The sequence below is a fragment of the Nothoprocta perdicaria genome, unplaced genomic scaffold (assembly GCF_003342845.1).
Source record: "Nothoprocta perdicaria isolate Ctin4 unplaced genomic scaffold, notPer1 scaffold_2, whole genome shotgun sequence".
Taxonomy (NCBI): domain Eukaryota; kingdom Metazoa; phylum Chordata; class Aves; order Tinamiformes; family Tinamidae; genus Nothoprocta; species Nothoprocta perdicaria.
Genome location: NW_020455204.1, coordinates 8557112 through 8582791, shown reverse-complemented (window position 1 = coordinate 8582791; position 25680 = coordinate 8557112). Strand labels below are relative to the sequence as shown.

The 25680-nt window shown below is 42.2% G+C and overlaps 1 protein-coding gene across 4 annotated transcripts in view; it reads left to right on the top strand.

Annotated features, from left to right (window-relative positions):
• The window catches only part of LIMCH1 (LIM and calponin homology domains 1), a 159703-nt gene that overhangs the window by 101804 nt on the left and 32219 nt on the right, over positions 1-25680 (top strand). For 2 of the 4 annotated variants that reach the window (XM_026037422.1, XM_026037420.1), the window contains exons 7-9: positions 2879-3074; positions 7644-7893; positions 21256-21291. In XM_026037422.1, coding sequence (XP_025893207.1) covers positions 2879-3074; positions 7644-7893; positions 21256-21291 — 482 coding nt within the window. Of the gene's footprint in view, positions 1-2878; positions 3075-7643; positions 7894-8538; positions 8812-13884; positions 14176-15417; positions 15670-16961; positions 17307-18028; positions 18353-18913; positions 19148-20112; positions 20362-21255; positions 21292-25680 lie in introns of all 4 variants that reach the window. The other 2 variants (XM_026037419.1, XM_026037423.1) reach the window with 2 other exon arrangements.

The following is a 25680-nucleotide window of genomic DNA, read 5'->3' as shown; positions in this document are numbered from 1 at the left end:
GGCGCTACAGGTAGGAGACAGAAGAGGCTGGACCGTGATTTGTTGCAGATGTTGGAATGGAAGCAGCGCCGAGACCTCATAAAAGCTGAAAGCTGTAYGTTCTTTAACGGAAAACCAGAGCACGTCTCAGCGCTCAGAGGTCTCTGTGGATGGTGCTGCTATGAGAGCGACCCCCTTTGTAAGGTCYCCTCTCTGCTCTGACACCCCCTCCGTATTTCAAATTGGCTCTTGGGGACTTTCTTGTTACCGAATTTGGAGACATTTGGTTGTAAAAGAGAACATGCTAATCATGCTGTGTARCACTGATGTGCCTTTTAGCTGAGACTGAGTGATGAAAAGACACTTCATTACATTCTCTACTGGCATTTTTTTCCACAGAGTTTAATAATTGAATCGACCGTRAATAATAGTTCAGTCTGTTTCAGTTTTTCTATTACAAATCCCCTCTCCCCGCTTTTTTTAATAAATCAAAAGACAGCKCGGATGTAAGTTGTCTTGGATCCATCTTTTTCTACTTCTCAAAATGAAAGAGCTATTCATTTCTAATTTTATTCATAGCTACTCTGTTTTTAATTTCATTAACTATTTGGCTATGCATTCTTCTCTGCTTTAAAACTGGCAGTTCCAAGTGACCAAGCGGCCCTGGTTTTGGTTACATTCAGAGGGCTGAGGTTCCTGCAGAAATGCATTTTACATACATCACACTTTCTATACCACTTGGTGACACRCTGTATATCTAATTAGGTCATGTGAAAGCCTGAGCGTGCTGCACCATGGCACTGTCAGCCTTGCAGATAACCACTCTCTTTCTTCCCACTGCTAACATTTGGGAGATGATATTTGCTCAGTGCAGGGCAAGTATTTGCGAGACAGTGTTTCGCTGGGTGAGTAGTTTGCCAAGGGGAAGGCTATAAAGAAAGGCCGGGATACCATCCTGGGGCCTGCCTCTTAATTCCTGCTGATTTGCATGCAAAATTAACATAAACAGCCCTTTGAAAGCCGGGCAGCGGCGCTCATTAGTTCACAATTGGACTGTTTTCAAACTCTGAAAAGATAGGGAATGCGGGATGGGGCTTTCTGCCTTGCTTTGAGSCCTGTGGCTCTCACTTCTTTCTGTGTGTTTCGAGTGCAGTAATTTCAGAAAATGGAAGTGAGCCTGCGCACTGAGCATAGCCGATCAGTATGGAGAGACAAGGAGCTTTAGAGAATTTRGATTTCAGAAAGCTTTTGGGCCGTTTCTCCAACAGGATTTTAATGGGATTTTTGGTTTTGTTCTTGGGTCTGTGTAAATCATGCCGACTCCAGGGAGACAAATCTTTGTTGTCTGGTGTTTCGCTGGGTATGCTGGTTCACACGCTAAGCAGGACCAGAGAAGGAAATTACATAGGGTTGAGCTACTACTTTGTTRGATATTTTTTGTTTGCTTTTTGAAAACTCATGTCATTTTGGTCGGCAGCGAGGCTGCTTTTTGGCACCACCACAGTTTAGCTTGGCCTTAGGGAACCTTTGCCGCTGTCCTTGCCGCCGCGTTTTGGCAGGGGGCTGGTGAGTGCCGCTAATGAAGCCTTCCTCCTGGAAAGCCTGCGGGATGCAGGGGCTGAGCTTTCCCTCCAAGCCTCCCTCTTTTCCAGCATGGAAGCCTCTGTGTGATACTGCAGCCCGCTGCTCCGTGCGTTGCTGCTCCCCAGCAAGCCTGCCCTGTCCCCCCGTCGCAGCAGGCGGGGATGCTCGTGCTCCGTCTGCTCAGGATGGTGCTGGTGACGGGGGAGACCTTCGCAGCCCCGGGCAGCAGGAGCTGCGCTGAACGCAGCCGTTGTGCTCCAGCGAGCTGGAACCAGGGGGTGCTTTTTAATTAGGAATTAATATTCAAATGCTTCTGGGAAGAAAAAAAACTGCATTCCAACCTCTTTGGGCTGCAGAATGTCAGTCTGATAATAGCACCCACATCTCTGGCTTTGCTTACTGTCGGGGAAGAAAAAACAGATTTATCTTTGAAGAAAAGTAGTTATTTTTGGTGTTCTCGGCCTGTGCTATTGTAATTAATGGTAAGACACTCACTGAAACAAGGATTTTATTATAATGCAAGGGTGAGGATGGCTTCTATTGACCTTTCCCTCTGCTGGAGTTTCAGTGTTTTAGTATGTGCTGCTTGCACTGGAAAGAATTTATAATCACAGGGCTGTCAAAGACAACCATTGTTCTCACTGCTCTGAACATGTGGGTCAGCTACAAGTGCTTTCATATCCCCCAGAGCCGGGAGCTGGCAGAGAGTAAAGAGCACAACTGAATTCTTCTGAGGCATCAGGAAAAGCATTTTGCATATTTTTCATTGCTGATTGCTTCAGAAAGACATCCCTCTTTCATAACAGGAATTTCTCTTCAAGGTAGAGGGAGGCTGGGGCACACTGCTTCATTATTTTGCTGAGCTGAAGCAGCAACAACAAATGCTGTCCGCTGGTGTCCCAGCCAGATACAATAGATAGGCAAGGGGAGGAGAGAAGCTTTTGGAAAGCAGCAGACGTAAACTGGATGCAGGCAAGATGTTAAAACTGTAGTTCCTTTTGCCCGGGCTATGGACTATGGACAGCAAGTCAAATTGCAGGTCTCTCTCAGTTTTGATCAGTTTATTAACCTCTCTACTGCAGCTTTTCCTCAGATTGTCACACTAACCTAATGAGCATGGCTTCTTCTTAATCAGCATAAAATTGGGGTTTATGGCAACTTCGCACTTCTGCTCTGAAGGGAAAAAGGGGCAGAAAGCAAATCCTCTGGGGGGGAGGAACGTTTTAGTGCTTTAGGAGATGCTTTGCTGTTGACGCACCTCGCCGGTGTGGCGGGGGCTGCTCTCTGAAGAGGTGCCCGCTGTCCTTGCGTGCAGGAGACGGAGGAGATCGAGAGCCCCAAGCGCAGCATTCGGGACAGCGGCTACATAGACTGCTGGGACTCGGAGCGCAGCGATTCCCTCTCGCCGCCGCGCCACGGCAGGGATGACTCCTTCGACAGCCTGGACTCCTTTGGATCCCGCTCGCAGCAGACGCCCTCCCCAGATGTAGTGCTCCGAGGGAGCAGTGATGGTGAGTACGGGCACAGGGGGGCACGTGCCTAACTTTGCGACATATAAGTGGTGTTTCTGGAGTCCATATGGGGTYCAGCAGCTGGACACAGCCCAAATCCTGTGAATCCAGTGGGAGAAACTCTCTGTSAAGGCAGATTTCTGCTTTCTCAAGGCTGAGATGACTTTGCCAACAGCTTTGCTGAAAYCTGAGTTAGGGCAGCGTGGTGTTGGAAAACGAATGACATCATAGCAGTGTAATTTTATGATGGGAAAGTGCTTGTCTGGGCTACTGTGTAAGAGGATGTTGTGCAGATAGATTTTAATTTATCAGCTAGGCTGAGGCAAGGAGAATGGCATGGGATTGGGGAGATATTGAAGTAAAAACAATTCTGCCTAAATAAATCATGGGCAGCTAAATGAAATAAAGAAGTGTTTTGGAAATGACTGATATTGGGCAGCCTTTTGAAGTCCMATAGAGAATGTCTTGACGACTGCCACATTTGTGCTTCCATGGTATTTAGCAAGTTGGTAACATGAGAGCTCCGAGCACCAGAGCTGTGGTTGTCTTGGTACACCGTTGGTTCTGGATGTGCAGCTCTTGGCTTGTGGAAGSGGGGCTGCTTCCCTGCAAGTCCTGTGGGATTCACAGAGGCTTTCTGAGGCTCTGTGTGCAAACACAGGGCCCTAGATGAAGAAATGTTCACTAGGGAGTAAATGTAGAGCATGTGCATRGTTACCTGTTTTGAGATGGATTCCAGTTCAGAACAAGACCTTTCATTTGGGTTCCCTGGGTCARTTGGGTCAGTTGAACATCATCATTGTCAGATGAAGTTATATTCCACATGTGAATCACTTCTCTGCCACAAATTTCTTTCTTTATTTATTTAATAAAAGAAGAAAGAAGGGCAGGGAGACTTTCTGACAGGAATCAGCTGTTACATGGCCTTTGGCAGTGTGAAATGAGCTGCTGCTAATCCTAACCGGATACATGAGAGCTGCTGAGGTGACGAGGAACTCCTTAAAAGTGCAAAGCTGGCAGAGAGAGTTGGTATCAGAGATGTATTGTTAAAAAGCTGTGGGGACAGCAGCTCTGCGTTCTGCTCTGCTCTTTTTGAGAGGCGTGTGATACTGGGGCTGCTGCAAATAGATCATCTGGATCCAGATCCTGGAACTGGTTCCCTGAGATGTTGTATCCCCAGGCACCAAACTGGGGTATCCCCAGGCTGCARTAGGAGAGTCTCCACATTATGAAGTGTTTTTCTGCCTACCTAAGCTAGACAAAAACCCAGGACTGACAAATAGGAACACCTCATGTGTCCTGACTGAGAAGTGTTGCTCTGTTTTGGGCTGTCTGGGAGTAACCAGTGTCCCTCCCTCTTTGGAGCTGCTCCCTAGCTGGTTACAGGTGTCCCATAGCTGCTTCCTGTCGGCTCCTGCAGCAGCAGCAGATTTCAGTATGAGGTATTTCAGAAGACTCTGTGGTGACTTCTTTGCCACAGCTAAGGCATACCATCTTGTCCTACTTTTGAGAGTTTTGACCTCCTTCTCTGGAGATCCTCAAAATCCACCYRGATGCCACYTTGTGCCACRTGCTCTGGGTGTCCCTGCTTGAGAAGGAAGGTTGGACTAGGTGATCTCTAGAGGTCCCTTCCAACCTYAACCATTCTGTGATTCTGTGAGTACATAACACAAGACACAAGAAAAGAGGCAAACATACACAGTTTGTTCTTGAAAATTAGCCTTTAACCATATGCAGACGCTGGGTGCCTGCAGCTGCTGTGTGCGTGTGTAGGATGTGTCCAGCGAGCCCCTCCTAATACATCCTTGCAATAACTTCACAACTGTCTCCTCCAAGAGTTGCAGCTGAGGTGTAGCTTGGCTGACCTCCCTTCTGCCTAACCTCTCCCCACGGCCCCAGCAGGCCAGAGTTTCATTCGGCTGGATGTGATTTTGATAGAAATAATGTATATGCAGAACTGGATGCAGGAGGTGATTTTGCCTTCTTTCCATCTCCCTCTTTCTGGATAACAGTTTTATAAACCCAAGAGTGTGATAGCAAAATAGGTTTATGACTCCTGCTATTCTTAGAAAAAGAAAAAGGGATGGAGATCATTTAAGTAACTGTGCAATTATGATGATTAGTTAAGATTTGATCATTAATTAGAAGTAAGACCACCTTCACTGATGCTGTATGTGGTCAGCATCTCTGCTCAGGAGCTGCCACGGTGCCCTACTTGGGCCCTGTCACCTGGCAAAAAGCGAAGAGAAACAGTTGTAGGCAAGAGCAGCTTGTTCAAAAGCTGCAGAAGAGCAGTCAGACCTGCCCTTAGAGCGCAAACGTACTCAGGGATGAGTGAAACGTGTTGCTTGGAGGGCAGGAGTGCACAGGTTCCTTCAGGAACCCCTGGCAGGTCCTTTCACTCGCTGCCGAGTGCCTCTCTGTAGCGTAACCGGCTGCGCTGTGTGGACTGCGACTCTTCCTTTGCATGGGAAAGAAAAAACACACAGTTAACATTATAAATGGAGAACATGGTGAACATGGTTTGAGCTCCCAATCAGCCCTTTCTTAATGTTTGGTTGGTTGGTTTTTTGGTCTTYTTCTGGAAAATTTGAGCTGAAAATAATTTTCTGAGTAAAATGCAAATAGTTAAAGAAGCTGTTTGYCTTTGAAGCACTGAACTTGGCCATGCTTGTAGGCGTATAAGCAATTCCTCTGCCACTGTGGTTATCTGCTCCAGCATTTCTGTCTGCCAATTCAAGATTAATTTTCATGTGATACAAAAATAAACACCAGAACAAAGTCGAGAGCAAGTAGAATAGCAAACAACATGAAGGGATCTTTTCATTTGCTTTTAGCTCCTCAGTGGCCAGCTCGGCCTGTTGATACCACACTTCTTCAAACCTCAGCTGTCCTCAGACACTYGTGACTCTGTGGTTGTCTCCACTTTTTGTTTACACAGTCTGAGGTCCCGTTAATGATGCTACGTATCATTTGCTTTTAACCAAAACTGGCCAAACAAAATGTACTGSCATGGAAATATTCTGTGAATTTGTCTAACTAGCTCATTCCTATTGTGTCTTGTCCTTTCTTGCTGTTCCCTTCCTCTCTTCTTCATCTCTTTCCAAGCAAACATTGAATAACTCAATCTGCTGCAAAAGCTCTTTGCAAAATAACATTCCTAGCATATTTAGTCCTCTTTTCCTCCCCTCACTTTGAGTTATACACAAGCTACTTGTGATTTTTATGACTTCATTGTTCTCAGTTGTTCATTAGGTAGCTCAGTGAATTAGCTAGTAATTCACTAGCTCAGTGGATTACAAAGAAGACACAAATTGGGTGGCTTCCTCCCTCCTCAAGAGGGACAWTAACTGTTGCCCATGCAAATCTTGCAAAAGGGAGCCAAGAGCCGGAGAGATCCAACATCCCAAAGTTGGGAAAAGGTCTGAATGCTGAAGGGTGGATATGCAYCATTTCAGTCATCAAACCAGGCCCTGTGGTGATGTTATGCCCTTGGAAGAGAACAATTTACAYGAGTTCTTATTGAACTACTTACAGACCCCAGATGATGGAAGGAATCTAATGATTGTCTRTGAAGTGACTTCCCACATGACTATGTGAGGAAAGTCCCACTGCAAATGTTCTTTAAGTTATTCATCCTACCATTTGTGAGTTGTCCTTCCATTTTCCAGGATAAGCCTTGCCTAAGTTTCGGTGAATATTTTTTTAAGGGAGGGTAAATACCACAAAGCTGACTTAATTTTACTGAAATTAACGAAGTGTTCACTCRGTTCCTTTCATCTCCCAGCTTGTTCTCTGTAATTCTTAGTTTTTCTATCTCATGTTATTTCTTTTCTTTGCCAAGAGATATTCAATCTTTACCGTACTGATCTAGCCATCAAATGCTATAGATGCCGTCTCTCTCTTCTTGAACTTTTCCATCTCWGGATCAGATCTGTGCCTATTTTGCACTGTGCTAGAATGATTGACCTAGTGACCAGCGGGAATGGAGACAGATGGTCTGAGTCCATGAACCAGCTGAAGCTTATTCTTAGATATTAGTGACCAAAGCTGACACCATGTGCCATTCATGTGCCATGAACTGTTGAAAGTGCCTTTGTTCCAAGTCTGTAGAAATATTCACAGGTCCGTGCCATCCTGTAAGTACATAATGTGCCTTTCTTGGCTTGAGCTTGTGATTTGCAAGCCTAGGTTCAAAGAATGTGCATCAAATCACACAAACCCATACATAGGGCTTGACAGAAGTCAGAGAAGCATCTGTAAGTGTTTTGTATGATGGTTAATCTGATCATGAYTTTTTGTGACTGTCCTGAATTGTGACAGTAGCTGCAGATTGTCTTTTCAGGGGCAGAAAATGCAGGCTGGCTGAAAAATACAGTATCTACTCTCTCTGTAGTAATGGCCACTATCAGTGACTGATTTTAAAAGAAAATACAGGTATAACTGGCTTCAGTTTTTGGTCCTCACATTGTAATTTTTTTTTTTGATGGTGTCGTTACTGATTTATTAAAAGAAAAGCTTTGTGGTGAAGAGAAAAAGTACATTTTTTTTGTTCTCCTTCCTCACTAGGGAGAGGAAGTGACTCTGAGACTGACCTGCCACACAGAAAGATGCCGGATGTGAAAAAAGATGATATGTCTGCAAGGCGGACCTCCCATGGGGAACCTAAATCAGCTGTGCCTTTTAACCAGTACCTCCCAAACAAGAGTAATCAGACTTTCTATGTCCCCGCTCCGCTTCGGAAAAAGAAGGCTGAACGGGAGGAGTATCGGAAGAGTTGGAGCACTGCAACGTCGCCCCTCGGAGACAGGCCATTCAGGTAAGACTGGCTTGTCCAACATCTCCCTTCCTCAGTGAGGATGATTTGAACATTTAATTTTTATTCTTTCCATCAAAAGTGCAGAGCACCTTCTGTGGTAATAGATCTCTTGTCAAGGTGGTACTGATGAATTGTTTGCAGCAGTGGGGGAAGATAATAGAAGAGCAACAATGAGTGGAAAATCATTGTCTTGACGTCATTAATGTTTGCCACGCAATGCAATCTATATATACATGGTTTATGTTTGACAAGATGTTAATAAATGTAAGTATGATGGGTGTCAACTCAAAACTGAGACTTAACAGAAGTGTTTGGACAATCTCTGTCACTGCCAAAAGATTCTTATAAGTAGTATTTGATATATTTAATCAAAATAGGTAATATTTTGCTATGTTTAAGTATTAATTTGCTTGTGCCTTATATCCTATGTAAGAGTACTGTTCACAGAGCAGCAGCTGTCTGCTGGTTTTGTCAACTGGGATTTCACTCTTGGCTCCTGAGCAGCTTCCATTAAAGAACATAGTTGTCCTCCCAGGTCATTCATCAAAATATCCTTTGAAGTTTTGATACCAGCGAAATGTGCTTACAATAAATACATACCTATCAGGCACAATGTACATTAAACTGCCTTGTATAATTCAATAGCAAAACCCACCCAGAAACCATAGAGGAAGAACTGACCGAAGCATCGGGACCCTGTGAAAAGGAGGGAGTGGGCTCCGTGCCTCTGGAGACAAGCCCCACTCAGAATGAAGTAGGTTTGAATCAAAGCAAAGAAAGCTCCATAGGCAACTCTGCTGCGTGTAGTGCTAAAGAAACACCAGCGTCCAAAGGGAAAGATGAGGAAGAGCTCAGAAAATTAAGAAGACTTGAACAAGCTGGCATCAAGGTGATGTCAGCAGCGCAGCGCTACGGCAGGTTAGCCCGGCCACCTGGGAGACTGTGCACGCTTCACGTTTGTAGGATTGCCTGGAGTGTGGATTTCCTCATTCCCACTTTTTTTTCACGTCTCCTAACAAAAATCCAGGCTTCTAAGCACGCACAGTTGCTAGTGTTTTCGTGGAGGGCAYGGTGGGAAAAGGCTTGCGATGTGGTAGTTGTGCGTTGCAGAGCTGTGTGGTGCTAACTGCATCTGTGTGGAGAAATTGTGYTGTGTAACAGAAACAAATTCCAAGGGAACAAATGCACAGAATGCTGGGCACTTTCCCCTTGGTGCCTTGCTTTTATTAAAGAAATACATGTGTGTATGTGTGCTTGCACATATATTTGTATACACATATATTTATACGAAAATGCCTTATTCAGGGAAGTTTCAGGAATTCACTCGTTTATGATGGGATGTTTTTGTTTACTGAATCACACTTTTTATGTGGTTAGTRCTTTTTAGCTGTGTTAATAAATGATGCAGGAACTATAAAAACACACTGCTTGTTAACACATATACCAATTAAAACATGTAAGTATAGTCCAGCGATCGTAAACTGACCACCTCAGGCATGTAGTATTAGTAATTATTCACTTATTACCTATATTGCTTATTTTTGGATTCTGTTCAATTTGGKTTTTTTCTCCTCTTTAACTCAAGAGCTGAATGAGGGCTTGGCTCTTGGCCCGTGCCTTTCCATGATCCAATRCAGGATCCTCATGAAAACTGTCTCTTTCTCAGGCGGATGGCCAACAAAGCAGAGCTTTAACCAACATATCATAAGGGCAAGTGCTTAAAAATGATGAAAATGGTTTGGGTAAAGGTCAAGTTTCCATATGTCCTCCCATCCAAAATATTTTCTTTAGWTGCTGAGGAAGATATCCATCAAGTTTCTGTTCAGAACTGTGCAGCTTGTAGAGAGTCAGTAAATTGCAGGGTAAGGACCTGACAGTGAGTAGTTTAGCAGGTGCCAGTCCACASTGTGGGCTTTGAAGCACTGCAGTGGAAAGGACAGCTCTTAAGTGAGACCTCTGGTCTATCAATTTAGTGAAGTTTGTCTGCTACCTTGTGTGGATGTGTCATATACCTATACAGTCACATTATATACACAGTATATGGCAGTCTTGTTCTCAGGCGTCTTTCACTATAGTCAAGTCATAATGAACTAGGGTTTTTCTGTGGCTGTAGGTACTAATATGTAAACAAATAGTAATAGAGAGGAGACTGGCAACTCTAAGCTAGTCCTTTTGACCCAGTTAGTGTTTTGGTTGATCAGGAGTCCGTAAGCTCACAGCATATTAGTACAATCACATTCTGGGTCCAAGGCTGTAATGTTAATGGTAAACTATAGTAGTAGTTTTGTGTTTAGTGGTACTGGGCAGAGCAAGTACTATTGCTTACATTTGTATTTGGCAGATGCTCACCACCTTATTGTGGCAACCCCTTCTCCAACCTTGTCCTTCACGCACAGGCTTAATCTGCAAGACAAAAGCACRTGAGTGTGTGAGATCTGACCCTGGCAGGGCTGAAGGAGAAGGGAGCAGATACAACGAGCCTTYTTCCCTCCTTGCTCTTGCTAGAAGCAGCTCCTGGACTTTGGCAGCTGGAGAAAGGGGAAGCTGATGGCTCTCTGCCCCAGCTTAGGGTCAAAGAGCAGAGCTTGGTGGCTCAAACTTCATCATAGTGAAACAGCAACCTCRCCCTGGGGACTGTAGGAAAACATGGAGGAAAAGGTACAAGGTACAGAGGTCTGTAAGAAAAGTGATTTTTATGTGTAAGTGGAAGAAAAAGGATACAGGGGAGTATTTCATCATCTTTCTTGATGCTTGATTCTCAATTCCTGTTCTTTGAACCCCTGATTTTTTTCTCATTTCTTCTCATCAAATTTAAATGTTCAAATTTAAATGTCTTTGCAGTGATGGCACTGAGCAACTGTCAGCCTCTCTTGCTCTGTATTCTGATCTTTCCTATTYTGGCTCCTCATCCTCCCCTCACCTTTCCATGATGCCAGCCTCTTCCTTTTCCCACCTGAGATTGTCCATTGTCCTCCACTTGCTCTGAGCTTCTCAACAGATTTTCCTCTTAGTGTTTTCATCTCTGGAGCGTTAGTTTCAACCAGTTGTTCGTAAAGTTGAAACTAAGGTGAGGATCTTCTTGGGTCCAACACAGGAAGGATTTRAGCATTTATGCAAATGTATTATTGAAGTATGTGAATTCCTGGGGCACGTTCCAGGAGAGGACAGCATTGAACTCGATATTGTTGCATGCCCCAAAGCATTTCCCCTTCCTAAAGGAGTATATTTATTCTTTATAGCATGTTTTCTTGATGCATGATCCACTTGCTTGCTTGCTGTGTGCCTCTGTCTCCTAATTACACTCTCACATCTGCAAGGTAAGCATCTGATTCCTGGAGACTTTATGAAAAGAGCAGGAGAGTTAGGTCGGCTGTAGAAGACGGTGAAGTGGGGAGAATGAGAGAGATGCGAGCGAAACAGGAAATCCTGGCCTATCTTCTGGGAAAAGGATGTGAGCCCTTAACTTGCTAATTCATAAGCTGCAAAATCCCTTTGTTGTTTTGAAAAGTAATGGAGGAATCCAGAAGCCTGGGTGAGACTCTGCTTCAGGAGCACAGACGCCCACAGGCTGGCACTTCTGASCACAGTGCCTGCTCTATCAGCACGGAGCAGTGGGGTGTTTCTGCAAGCCTGGGGAGAAGGGCTGGCAAATAAATCCAAAGTGAATTCCCCTCCACTGCAGCTTCACAGCTACACTCTTTGCCGCCTGCAGGGTAAAGTGAACTTGAAAGGCTCTCTTGAGACGCTCACATTCTGATTTAGGAGACCCCGAAATGTCACAGCTTATCTCTGGTTCCATTATAAACAAAATGTTAATGAATAGGAAGTGTGCTTAACATAGAAACTGATCCCTGAAGTGTGGTTCGTGTTAAAGGCTTCAGTTATTCAGACAGTCATCACAATGATTCATAGTCATTCTTCTGAATATCATAACTCCATATTTCTCTGTTAATGAAAAAAAAAACTACTCAAAAATGATTTCATGCTCCAAGCTTTAATAGTATTGATGAAAATGAGATTGAAAAATCCTATAGTTCTTATTCACTGCGTAATCACTCCTTTATGTATAACTCTTAGAAACTAAAAGTATAAAACACCACAACCGAACCAGCCAAATAAATAAATCATCTTATTGGTCTTCATTGAAGAAGTGAATATAAGCACGATATAGTGGAGTATTTTGCGATTTTRCAAATGCCTGTTATGTCTAGATTACTGAAAATTATTTCCAAATTATTACTTTTTCTGTGATATAATAAATGGTAATCGTTCCAGCAGTAATGTCTGGTAAAAGATAATTGAATTTAATCATAGTTACCCTAGCTTACTTAAAAGCAATGCCAGGATATGTGCAGTTTACATTACTGTTGTTCTTTGAGCCCAATACTTTAGGCACAGTTCATTTCCTTTGGATCAGTTCATCTGCTCATTAGTTTTCGTATTCTTCCAATGGAGAAGCAAAAGATGCCTTAGGAGGGCACAGAGGGAAAATTAGACTTTCTTTATTTAGGACTCTCTCCATGGTGGTCATCTTGTGCTTACCGTCTTACAGATTTAAAAGGCAAATTGGATTTAGCAAATCACACTAATGTGTTGACAGCTGGTGCTTTAGGATTGAGCGAGGTTATGTACCTGTTCAACCTGTGAAATTTGAACCAGAAGAAGGGCTTATAGACCAATTCATTTTGGTATAAGTCGGTATCGTTAATAAACTTTTTAGAGTATTTTTGGAGAGCGTCTACTTCAGAGAGATGCGTGGAGGACCTGCCTTTGGCTAAGGCAAGAGCAGGCCCTCCATGCCACCAAAGCAGCCCAGGGCTTGGCAGGGTGGCAAGGCCGAGACAGGCCGCTTGTGTCGCTCCTCTGTGCGCCGAGTCCTCAGCGAGGTTGACCTGTTGCCTTCTTCTGCAGTTGGGTTTGTCAAGGCTGGGGCCACAGCAAAGTGGTGTGTACAGAGAGTTTGCAGGGCGTTCAAATGTTTTAAAAAGCCACAACTAATTATAACATTGGTGTTTTCTAAAGTGAGGGAGAATTATGAAGCAACCCTTTATCTGTTTAGATTTGCTGTCTTAATGTCAGATTGTTTCATCCGATGTGGCACTGTGTTTTTGTAGCACACGAGATATGCCACCAGAAAGAGGAGATGTGGGATATTTGCAGCCTATAGTAGCATCACACGGAAGAATTTAGTACTTGCTACCTAGATTCCTAAAAATCATCTGATAAACCTTTTTTTTCCCCCTTCTTTTGAGGAGAGTTACCTAGCTCTTGCCATCTGTCTTTTCAGTTTGCTTTAGAATATTGACCGTTGCAAGTTAAAATAAGCTTAATCTGCTTGGACACCAGCTGTCAAGGGCTTTTGTTGTTTTAATCTTCAGCCACAACAAGTTTATGTTGGTGTCAGTGTCCGTTCTGTTTAAAACAGATGGCACTGACTGCCAGGATCCTTGTGCACTCAACACTGTTGCATGGCAGTGCTGCTGTAGAGGACTTCTTATTCTGAGGATGAGAGAAGGTTGGGAGGGAAAGAATCAAGTGTGGATGTCTGTGAGAAGAAGAAGAGTTAAGGATATTAGGGCATGTATCTCAGTGATTAATCAGGTCTTTTTAAGTTTATCAGAGCTGTTACAAAAAGAAATTCCCAAATATTGGCTATTCCAAAATTCAGGAGTACTGCCCAGGGGTAAATTACCTGAAGCATTTAAGAATAATACACCATTTGCAATACTATGTTCACTACATCTGTTATGCTAAGCCAGTGTTCACTGTTTCTTCTAGCTATAGCTGCTAATTTTCCATGTTTGAAGGATTTGCAGATTTGTTACCCATGTATGATATGTTTTTATTAATAGCAAAGCTTTGCCAAATCTAACAGCATCCTGGTGCACGTGTGATTAACTGTGCTTGTGTTGTGGCCTGGATGCGAGTGTTGCCACTGCCCTCTCCTCTCCTGGTGCATCAAGAGCTGTCTTTAATTTTGCTCCGTGTCAGTAAAAAGCAAACGTGCGGAGACAGCGGCAGCCCCCCAGACATCATCCTTCGCAGGGACAACCCCTTCATGACGCTTTACCAGGGGAAGGATTCGGGCTCCGAAGATGAAGCAGCCAGCAGAGTTCCTGATTTAGAAAAGGATGATTTTGCCACTCGGAGAGCCAGAATGAATCAGCCCAAACAACCGGTGCCATTTAACGCTTTTTTAATTGGACCCTATATAAATAAAGATAAAGGTAAACTGGAAGACATTAAAAAGCCATTGCAGATGGAAAAACAGGAACATGCAAGGTGTGCACGCATGGTCTTTTTCTTTCAATTATAATGCTTAATTTCACTCAGACTATTGCTATATAGAGCTAAAGACATCTTGGCAACAAAACCTTAGAGGGTAAAATAAATGCAAGTGCTTTATCCTAAAGGGAACAGAATGTTCATAGATAGATTGCCTAATGTATTCTTTTGCTACAGTGTCGGGACCAGTAGTCTAACCTGACTATGACTGTAAAATAAGATAAAGACTGACACTTTCACTGTCTAAGCTGAGACAGCTCATGAACATGGATAGTGGAAAATAAACTTGAAAGACAGGTTTTGCATACAACTTCTCCTTTCAAGTGATGAGCATTTAGATGCACATTTTCTTTTTCATTTAATACCATTCTTTTAGTAATCTGCATAAATATGGACTCAGATAAGATTTTAGTTAATGCACTGAAGATATCCTGTTGCACACAATTCTACCACTTCTTATAGAACATTTTTTTTTAATAAAGCAGAGATTACAAGCTTTCAGCCTGAAAAATCTCTCTTTCTTCAGTTCAGTGACACAGAGCTGACGTGTTACAGAACATAAGTATCTAATATACTTATTAGATAATCAGTACCTAATTTTCCAGGAAACAAATTAATTTGCTTTTTTGGTGAAAATAGTTTTATCTAGATGAAACTATGATATATGCTTTATGTAATACCTGATACATTCAGAAAACCTCTCTTATTATCTAGTAGCACTTTTCAGTCATATAAAATGTGTCTTTCAGTTGTTGAAATTGCTTTATATTAACATGCTTTAATGAGTAGTTTGGCAGGGCATCTGAAGAGGTTATAACCAAATTTTAGTATTCGAATGCTATTGATGTGGCTGTAAGATAAAAAGAATTCTGTAGTATATTTGGGAGTAAACCTTAATTTACTTTGCTAATAATATGAAAATGAGATATTTGTAACTATTTAAGCAAAAACTTCCTGCAGAAAGTTTTAATACAAGAATGATGCCAAGATTTTTTAGCCTAAGCTAGGAACAGAAGTCATGCAATGAAGTGGTCTCAGCCGTGCATGAGCAGGGTAGTTTAGATGAGATGTTCCAGCTTCAAGTGATTCCATGCTTACTTCCTAAAATAAATCTTTTTAAAACTCTACTTATCAATTCAATCTGTCTTCTTGTACTCTGAACCACTTTTATTGACACTGATTTATCATTGCTCCTTCAAAATATCTTTTCTTGCTGAATCGGATCGTGCATTCAATTAGAGGAAGCCAGATGCACATGGCATCGGCAAGGCAAATAGTGACACACACAGAGAGCTCATTTCTGCAAGCTAAGAAGAGTGAGTCCAAGGAGGAAGAGGAAGGCAAAGCGCCTGATACTGAGCGAGCTGATCTGGCTAAGCGGAAATCTCAGAGCACCCTTCCTCAGCAACGAGAAGATGCATTTGTGAATGCCTCTATAATAAAACCAGATCTGAAGACCTGGAAAAGACTGAAATTGCTGGAGGAGTCCAGGTATGATTTTGTTTCTGTTCTGCAGACAGGATTGGCCCGCTAGGAAGCATGGTTTTTTTTGGTCAAAACCCTGTGTGTGTGCTTGTGTTTTTGAACTCGAAGAATGCCTTGATGACAACCGCTCTTTAACTATTTAAATATCCAAGAGGAGTCCAAAATCTATGTAAGAATGTAATCATGAACTGCAAGTTGGTATATAAGCTAGAATATTTATAATATTTCCACAACCAAGGTGGATGCTCTAAATGCCTCATGGGAAGGGCCTCTCTTGTCTTGTGGATGAGGCTTTCAAGGAGCTCTAAACTGAATAGCACAAAGGTTCTTTTTACGTGGACTCACAGCCCCAGGAGGCTGCTGCTAAGCAAGCTATCTTCAGGATTGTGACACTAGCCCTTGGTGGGGCTAATATGAATCATCATCTCTCTGTATTAATGTGTCTGCATTGCTTGTGAGACACGAGCTAATGCATCTGCATGGCCTGGTGCCAGACTGAGTCGATACACAGTTTGTCACGACAGTGGGAGTTTCAGGAGTCCCACTGTACGGAGCAGATACACTGTTCATGTAGACAGAGAGAACTAGTACCCAGCAGTTATTCTAAGCAATTTCCCTGTGGAGATGGGCAATATGCACTATATGCAAGTGATCTGTGACCCCGGTAGGTGAGGATAACAATTCTTTGCTTTCCTGTGTAGGTACAAGCCAATTTTTCAATTCAAGTTAGCCATCTGCTCAGGCATTCTTCTTGCAGTGTTTTTACAGCGCGTAACTTTAATACAAACCACCACCAATCATTCTCTCATCTCAAAGATACTAGTAGTCTCTACATTGCTTTCAAGGTGAATTATTAAGTGTGCCCTTCAAGTCAAGATTCGTTGAGTGAAATGACTGCAGGTGCTTTTGCTTTCATGCCGCTGGTCTTCCCCTGTGACAATACTGGTGTTGTCTTTTTGGGTGTATTGGTGCTTTGCAGACCCACATAGCATGACCCAGATCTAAGGGGGCAGGACTTGGAGCTTTGGCTTTGTTAGGGTGAAGAGCTAAGCCTGGATGTGCCACATGCTGCGCTTCTTTCCAAAGAAAGGACTTGCATGGATGCGTGCAAGAGTTTCCCCTGCAGGTCCATGGCATCTTTGAATTTCTGCTGTCATTTGTGCCTCAGCATGACACTGATACTTGTACTTGTGTCCTTGAATCTTAATAATAAAAAGGAACCTCTAAAAGTTATAAGAACGTTTCCTTTATTCTGGATCTCATTTTGGGGGTATTCTTTTATTCCTCATTCTGATTAGTGAAGAAGATTTTGAATGTCCCTCTGACACTTGGCCATCGGCTGAAATCACAGTGAAAGCAGCAGCCTGTGATGATTTCGCTGTCCGCAAAGCGAGAGCAAACAAAAAAGCCAGTAGCCCCAAGCAGAAGTTTGTGCATTTTGGGCCAGTAACTGAGATAGATCAGCAGAAGTGGGACAAGCTCAGTATTGGCAAAGCTTCCTCCAGGAGTAAAAAAGAAGAGGAAAACAAGAAGGATGTTGTGGACACTCACACTGATACTGGGAGTTCTTCTCCAACCACTGTTGACATTTCCCAATCTGCTGGAGACAGTGAGGAAGTCTGTAGGCCACAGAATGATTCCAGGTATTCAGTGTGGCTTAGGAAACGCTGCTGAGTTGTAAAGAGCATCTTGCAAGATGCTGATCTGCATGGCTGTGGAATACAGCATATGTTTAAGAGCTGTTTTATGTGCACGGCCTTGGCCAGAATTCATCTGATGCCTTCACAGTATTTTAATGTGTTCCGGGGTTTGCCAAACAGTGCAGTGCAGATGTCTTCAAAGAGCTCGTCTCAAAATTTCTGTTTCATAATCAACTCACTAGTATCTCTAATTCTGAGCCATTGCTAAAGCTTTCTGCTTCTGGAATTCCAGCAGCTTTGCTCTGCCTGCTTTCAGTACTTTAGGAATTCAGCTTTCTAGCCCTACTGACTTTAAAAAAAAAACTTCAAATCTATTGGATTTACCTTCTTTCTGAAGATCCAGTGCCAAAACCAAGGTGCATTGGTGCTCTGTGTTTCTGGCATTTATCTAGAAGAGAACTACAGGCCTGGAAATTAAGACCGGAGCTTAATACAATCTTTGTATTGACCAGAGCTTGTATTTATTTGGCTTTTGTTTATCTAATTGCTTAGTGAGTGGCTGCAGCAAGAATTTTAATGAATGCTTTTAGCAAGCAATTCATTTAGTTAAGTTCGTGTATTCATAAAATATCTGTAAGCTGCATTGAAAGACTCTTCTTCCTATGCGTGGTTTGATCTGAGAATGTTGTCTTTCTCACTCCTTCTCTCAATCTCTTTGCTGCTAGTGAGGTAGCAAGGTCAGGTGCAGATGAGCATAGCAGGAGGACATTATCACCTGTCCCAGCTATTTCTGTGGCCTCTGAGAAGCAAACCCAACACAGTTTGAACAAACAGCAGGAAAGCACTGAGGAAGAGTGCAACGGGCCTTTACCTGACATTGAGAGAGATGACATGTTGGTTAGAAGGATGGGAACTTTTCAGAGACGTGTCACTAGCGCTGTTCATGTACCTTGTCCTCCCCCATCAGTTGCTCCTCATGTGCTGCAGCAGCAGCACGGGGAGGCAATAGCTCGTGAGAAGGATTTGAAGACTCCACGGGAAGCAGAAAGGTCAGAGAACAGAAGCTGAGCGCTCCAAGCTTCATGCGTGGCTTTGTGTGGTACTAGCCTGGATCAGTCCGCAGTGTTATTCCGTTCTTCACGCAGCCTCTAAAGATGTGTTTTAGTCGTTCCTCATGCATGTGTTCTGTTTTATGGAACTCCTTACAAGAATGTATCCTATGAACATAAAACAGCCTGTTTTCTTTCATAGTGTTTAAGTACTTCAATTGTTAATTGCTATTCAGCATGAAAACAGTCTTTCATCTTTTGGGAGGAGTTCTTTTGCAATCCATGCTTTTTCTCCAGCCTTTTACGCCAGCTTCTAATTGAGTAATTGCTTGCATATATTTTATGGAATCTTCCACTTCTAACATATCACCTACCCAGTGTGGTGCTGAATGTAGTTCCCTCTTATTCTCCCTTCCTGTGCTGTGGCTAAAGATGTGTAGATGTCCATCACTCTAACTGTCTTTTGAGTAGTAGTTCCCCACGTTGCCTCAGCAGCAGCCTGCCTTTGAGCTGCACGAGTGGACATTATCATGGAACAGTTTCACTTGTCTCTCTGAGCAGTACTGAAAGCAGAGAGGAGAGCCAAGAACAGCTTGAAATCCCTCATCAGCAGAGTGATGGAACAGAAAACAAAGTGAAATTTCCAGACCCACAAAGAGATGACATGTTGGCCAGGAGAACTGGAGCTTTTCTAAGGCAGTCTGGGCCCAGTGTTAAACAATTCCTTCCCATGCCATTTTCCAAGCAGCAGAGTAAGCAGGGCACAACTAGAGAACTTGACAAGAAAACCAAGAGGTAAGAAAGTTTCTCTGCTGTTTTTAATTTCTTTCCTTCCCTACCTGTTTGTCAAGATCTCCTTATCTAGAACAATTGCTCTTGGCCCAGCAGAGGCTTCTTTTATACTTATCTTTGATTCTGTGCTTATTTTTTCTGGCTTATTCTTTCTAATAGGTAGCACAGGTTTTCTGGCCCCTTTGAGAGGGCACAGTAAAGACTCAAACCAGAGCTCTAGCAGATAGAAAAATCTAAGAGGGTGTAGAAAGGGATTTATGTGAGGAGATTGTATTACATTTGCAGAGGTCTCTGGTTCAGTACGAGCTAATCATTAAAACTATTTCTAGTCAGAAACAGTTGCTGGATATGGTAAATCAGATGAGCCTTTAGGGCTTAGCTAGACTTCCAACCAGGAAATCAGGACTCTGGAACTAGATCCTTTCTGATAAGGCCTTGTATCTTTTTAAGCACCTGTGTTCAGATGAGCAAGGCTGTGTGGGGAAGCTGATGGTTCAGCCTTCACACAAGGTTATGCATTGACTGAGGAGCCTCGTGAAAGTCATATTAGAAGGGACTTTGTTCGTCAACCTCTTCTAAGGGGAAGAAGATGCATGTGTCCGTGTATACATGGTTGAAAGATTTGTGTACATTTGTAACAGCTTAGCTGGGGGCAGAAAAGCTGTGTTGACTAATGTGGGGCTGAATGATGGTTTGGTGTTGAGAAAAGATTACTGCATAGATTAGTTAAAAAGTATACCTAAAAGTTTAACATTTAGGGTTATCAAGGACAGTTTATCTTCCTGGGTGTTGAGAGCAACAAGTATGTTGCTCTCAATTAAAATTACATTTTGTGTCGCCGTTCATCTAGCTTATCAAGTATCAGCTATTTGTTTTTCTTAAATTAGTTATACTTTTCATTATGGGCCTGTGTTTTTTCAAGTGTTCCTTAATATACTTCTTTGCACTGCTGCCTTTGGCTCACTCAGGCCTGAAAAATATCCACAAGTCTGCAATAATAGCTCTGGAAAACTTGCAACGCAACCTCAGCAAGAACAGCAGCAAGAGCAGGAAAGATGCGATCTCCCTCCTGTGGGACAAAATGATATTATTTCTACTGCCCAAATGGGTGATCATAGCCTTAACGAAGTCCCCCCGGATCAAACATCAAATCTGCAGGAGGTTTCTGAGGAAAATAAAAATGAAACATTGTCATCCGAGAATGAACATCTGCAAACGTGAGCTCTGTATGGTGTGAATTATGCAGCTTGTACGCCCCTCGCTCTCCTTTTGTGTGCACACTTTGGGAGACAGATGCTACACTGCTTGGTTTGCTTTCAGTCCAGACTAAAATACTGTATGCCAGCAATACACTTTGTAGAAACAAATAAAATAGTTGAGTACTGCATTATTTTCTTCTCCACAACTAATGAAATATTTGATTATAGAATATATGCAAAAAGGTTCATTGGTCCCGGAGGTTCAGCCAGACCACTAAGCATCTGTGGAGAGGTCCCTGGCTTCTCTGTGATTAGAAGGTGTTTCTGCTAGAAGGGTGAACTTCTGCACTTGCTGTTATTTTATGGTGAATCCCAAATACAAACATGTTGTTCGCACAACTAGGCACCTTAGAGAATGACAATGATTAGTGTTCTACAAGTAACTTTTTTTTTCAGCTGCACAAAAAAAGAATGCAATCGTGTGGTCCCCTTTTTGGCTGTAATACTTGCCTTTCATCTGTGCGTCAGTAGTGGTCATTGGGAACACTGTTGTTGAATGTAACATGTTTTTTCCTCCATTAATTGCATGTGTGTTAATATATAGCATATATATTATCACCAACTAATTTCTGCACTCTGTTTGGATGTATTTCACCAAATTTTTATGATGAGGGCCATGGTGTGGCTCAACGAGGGAAGGGTGCTGTTCTTACATAGGTTTAATGGCTTTCAGCTGATTAGGTAAGTCTTGTTTGCTGAGTATATAATCTCTGAACAGTATGATTCTCTTTTGGTCTACTTCACTAACAGAGGTTGGATGTTTAAATGAAAATTACCCAAATTATATGGATCTTATTGCATTTGATATTTAATGTATTTATCAACACTCTAATTTTATATTTGGTCTTGTAGATTCGGCCCCAGAACTGCTGTGTCTGATGACGCAGAGTAAGTTGTCTTGTGCTCACGAGGTTCTGTTTTAAACAGCTTACACTGCATGCTTTCCAGCCTTTCTACTAATTTAAAATGCAGTTGATGCCTCATTGTTATTTTGCAGTGTTCCAGCAAATAAATTTTTCAGAAAAGCACTGAAAAATGGAATGCAATATGGCTTACTTTGCAGCTAAAAATAATTTTTATGTAAAAGCCCCTAAAAATTGCCCATAATGCTAATCGCAGCTATTGCTTGAAGTATTGTTTCCTCTTTTTTTTGTTGTTCCTTCTTTTCTTTTATTTTTCTTCTAATTCTCATTACGTCCAGTCAATCACTGCTAAAGGGAGTTGGGTTGAGTCTGGGCTGGGGGTTGGAAAGAAACAGAGACATAACTTGTGCAACTTCACAGGGAGAAAACAAAACTCAGAGTAACATAACATTCATTGTGGCCATCAAGATAATTATCAGGAAAATAATTATCAGTTGCTCATTGTTTACCTTTTTAAAACTCCTTCTTGAATTCTTCTAGGTTAAGTCTAATTTAATAATATGCTGAACTTCATTTTTTAATTTTTCACCTTAGAAGTGAGACTGTGATATTTATGGCATTCAGACATTTTAATTGTGTGTGAATGCATGTAAACTCTAATTCTGAATAACACACAATGCTATTTTGCAAGTTCTGTGAAAATATTAGCTATTCTTACTTAAAAACTGTGGTCACTTAGAGACCATCCACATAACAGTGTCTGCAACATCCTTCTTGCATGCACAGAAATTCACATGACCTTCACTGCCTCCCTCATAAAATAACAAAATATCACTAGCATAGAGTTTCTTTAAAATAAATATATCCAGAGAGTCAGGTGTAATTTTTCACCCTTTTCTCTAATGATAAATGGTAGTCATGTACTCTACATGATCTCTACAAGATCTATAATGCACAAGTGAATGCACTTTATTCTTTAGGCCAAGACAGTATCCTTTGACTTCAAAGTAAATGTGATCATTTCCAAGCAGCAGATTTTTTTTTCAATCAAATTAAGAGATGGGATAAAAGTTGCTTGACAACCCTGAAGCGTAGCAATGGAGACCTTTCTACCATTTTCTAAATGATAGAACCTATCTGGTGGTTTTGTTCAGTTGTTTGCCCACATTTCTGCACACCTGTATTAAGTGCAAGTATGAAAGAAAGTACATGGAGATGCCTTCAAAGAGATATTGGACTGTGTTTGGTTGTATAGTGTGAAAGTGCTAAAGATGCAAATAAATAATATTGATTCCACATTGATGATGATTTTGTGTAAAAAGGCAGAACAACACTCTTCAAGCCTCACTCTTATCTCTTCCAGATGTGCTATATTTTGCAGAGCAACTCTTTTCTTAAAACTGTCTTTAAGAATTCTTACAAATCTAAGCTTATATGTTTCCTTCTAAAGACCAAGTAAGACTTGCTCTAAAGACCAAGACTAAGACTTCAAAAGATTCTAATGAAATAGGGCTTGCAAGTGAGTGAAATAAATTGAACTCACATTTAAAATGCTTCCAATATATTTGCTAGGTCTCCCTTAAGTATTCTGTAGATTGAATTCACTCATAGAATAGATGCTTTGTGTCCCAGTGGCAATACTGGGAACTCCCTAGTTAGGCTGGCAAAGCTGCCTTTGCTGCCAGTGATGGTGATGCAGGCAAGAGTGATCAGGACTCTGTCCTCAGCCCAGGGCTGTCTCAAGGTCCAACCGAGGCAGTACCCAGCGGAATTTGGTGTAAAGGAGACAACCGTGGCTAGTCAATGGGATTGCTCTGGAAACTCCACAGATGTAATGAAACAAGGTACACACTGCACGAGGGATGAGTTTTCTCTTGTGGAAGGAAGAGGTTGCTGGGGGGTCCCTCCTTACTCTGTTCCGCAGACTCTTATCAGATTCCAGGTGCCTGTAACCTCCATGTGGCACAGTATGGAAGTGGGATCTGTTCTGGATCTGGGAAGGGAAATGTACGTTTGGGCTATGCTTGGTCTTCTTCATTTCCCTTCAGATGAGTCTTAGCAGAACAGAGAGAAGAAAGCCAGAGGATGGTGTGTTTGGGCACACTGCTAAATGGTTAAGTGCTAGCAACGTGAGCTTTTCTGAAGGGAGAAAGACATAAGAAGGTCAACTTAATGGTGTAACTGTGATGTGGTGGATCTCTTTTCCCTGGAGTTGCCTTTCCTATGCCTAGCTTGTAGCTGCTTATCAGTCCCATTCTCAACTCCTTAAGATACGGGGCTGAGCTTGGGTGGTAGCCTGACAGCCCGGGATTGATTCAAACTTAGGCTTTCCACTTGAAGCCTGTCAAGCAAACTATAGTGAACTGAGATATGTTTGTTTACTAGAGTCTGAGTCTTTAGCCAGCTTCTTACTTTTTTATGTTTTGTTTGGGTTTGCTAAGTCTTAGTATGTCTACAAAATGGTAATGCAGCCAGATAACTGCCTTGAATATGGATTTGGAACATATTCTCATAAAAAAGCTGTTCACCATGTTTCATATTTTTTAATTGTATAGTCTGAACACTCAAGCCCTTGAGGACCATTTTGCAAGGGGTTTAGAAATCTCAAAGACGTTTTTTATCCAGTACTTGTTCAGACTTTTTAACTGCTGTGCTGTATGATATCTCTGACAAGAACAACCCTAATATGCAATAATAAAGTCCTGTAAATTAAAAATCACATTACTCCGGAGACCTAGCCTACCAAAATAAACTGGAGATGTGCTCAGTGATTTGTCCCATATCTTTGTCAGAACAGCAGATTTAATAGACTGGTCAGCAGAAAGGCCTGTTGCTTACAGACAGAATTTGGATGTGAAACTCAGAGTTCTGCTCGTGGCAGAAAATTCACGAGCATGAGTTGAACATCCCGCCCCCATGTACCTGCAGTCCCTGTGCTTGCTGACCCAGCACTTGCTTGGAAGAAGGAATAAATTTAGCTCTTCTCATACAAGTATTAGTGACAGATTGGAGTCATTTGTAGCTTATACAGGAAAGATAAATGGGAAGAATTGATGTAGGATTCGTAATAAAACTATCTTTTGGCAGAAGCCCAGAGTTCTGGTTCCTTTGATTGTTTTCTGAGGGTGCATTTGCCAGGCAGAGGTCAATGTAGACCTTTCATTTGTCCTTTTCAGTGTGTTCAGGGACCTAGGTGGCTTTTGTAGTAGCTGATACGTGCATGGATCAGAGCAGAGCATGGTGCTTTGAGATGTAGCTCCTCCAGTTTGCTCTCTTGGGAAGATGTGTTTGCAAAATGATATTATGTGGCTGCAGAGCTGTCATTAGGGTGAACCTGTCAGGTTGCTTTTCTGTGGCAGGGAAGGCCAAGCAGCAGGAGATGACAACTGGACAACAAGGTGCATATGGAGTTCTAGTGCATGGTTGGATTCCTGGCCTAGGTTGCAGCTTTACTAGAGTGCTTTTTTCCTGCATCGATAACAGACATCAAACCTTTGTTTTGCTGTCTTTATGCACCCTGAGAGACCTGAGTGATGCAGGGAAGAAATAGTAGCCTCACATTAGGACACCAGAAGATTGTTGGTATAAAAATATTTCTATTCTCCCATTGCAAACGACAGATGGCTAGTACTCATGGACTCTGCTAGAACCAGTTACCAGCAACTGGTGTCTTCTGCTTTTCTTTAGTATGTGAATGAAAAATTCTTTGAATGAAGGGTACAAGAAGGGAGCCACACAACCACTTTGATCCAGTAGCCACAAGGTGCCAAAGACTTTTTCTTAATATGAATTTCAAAAGCTCTTAAACTGGAACAAACCCACCGAGGGTGGCTTTGTTTAATAAATTAATGCATCTTCCACCCTTATCCACAAAGTATGGGTGATACTTAAATATCCCAGAATAGGTGACATGCCTTTAGTTTCAGAAACAACTACAAATCTTATCTGTCTCTTTAGTCTGTTCTTAAGAGTTTTCCAATCCTGAGCAATGAACTCATTAAGTTACCCAAACCCAAATTAGCCTGCTGCTCCTCAGCGCTCAGTTTAAGAGCTAATGCTGGGTGGTAACGCTGACCTTATTGCTCGTGCTGAAAGGCACTTGGATGTGTATTCTGTCCTTCATTTCTGAACACATGCCTACTAACCGGGATGGGATCTCTGCACGGACCAAACCTTTCATTCCGGAGAGAGGTTCATTCACGTCTTTGCTTGCTTGAGTATAAATGTGGGGTTCATTCATGTCTTTGCTTGCCTAAATATAAATGTGGGCTAAATGTGTATTTGCACAGCTTTCCGTGTGTATTGACTTCAATTACCATGTACATAGTTGCCTACCATTTTATCTTTGTTTGGTGCTTCTCCTGCTAATTGGCTCACTTAAGCTACAGATGATCTTTTGAAGGTGGCTGTAAAA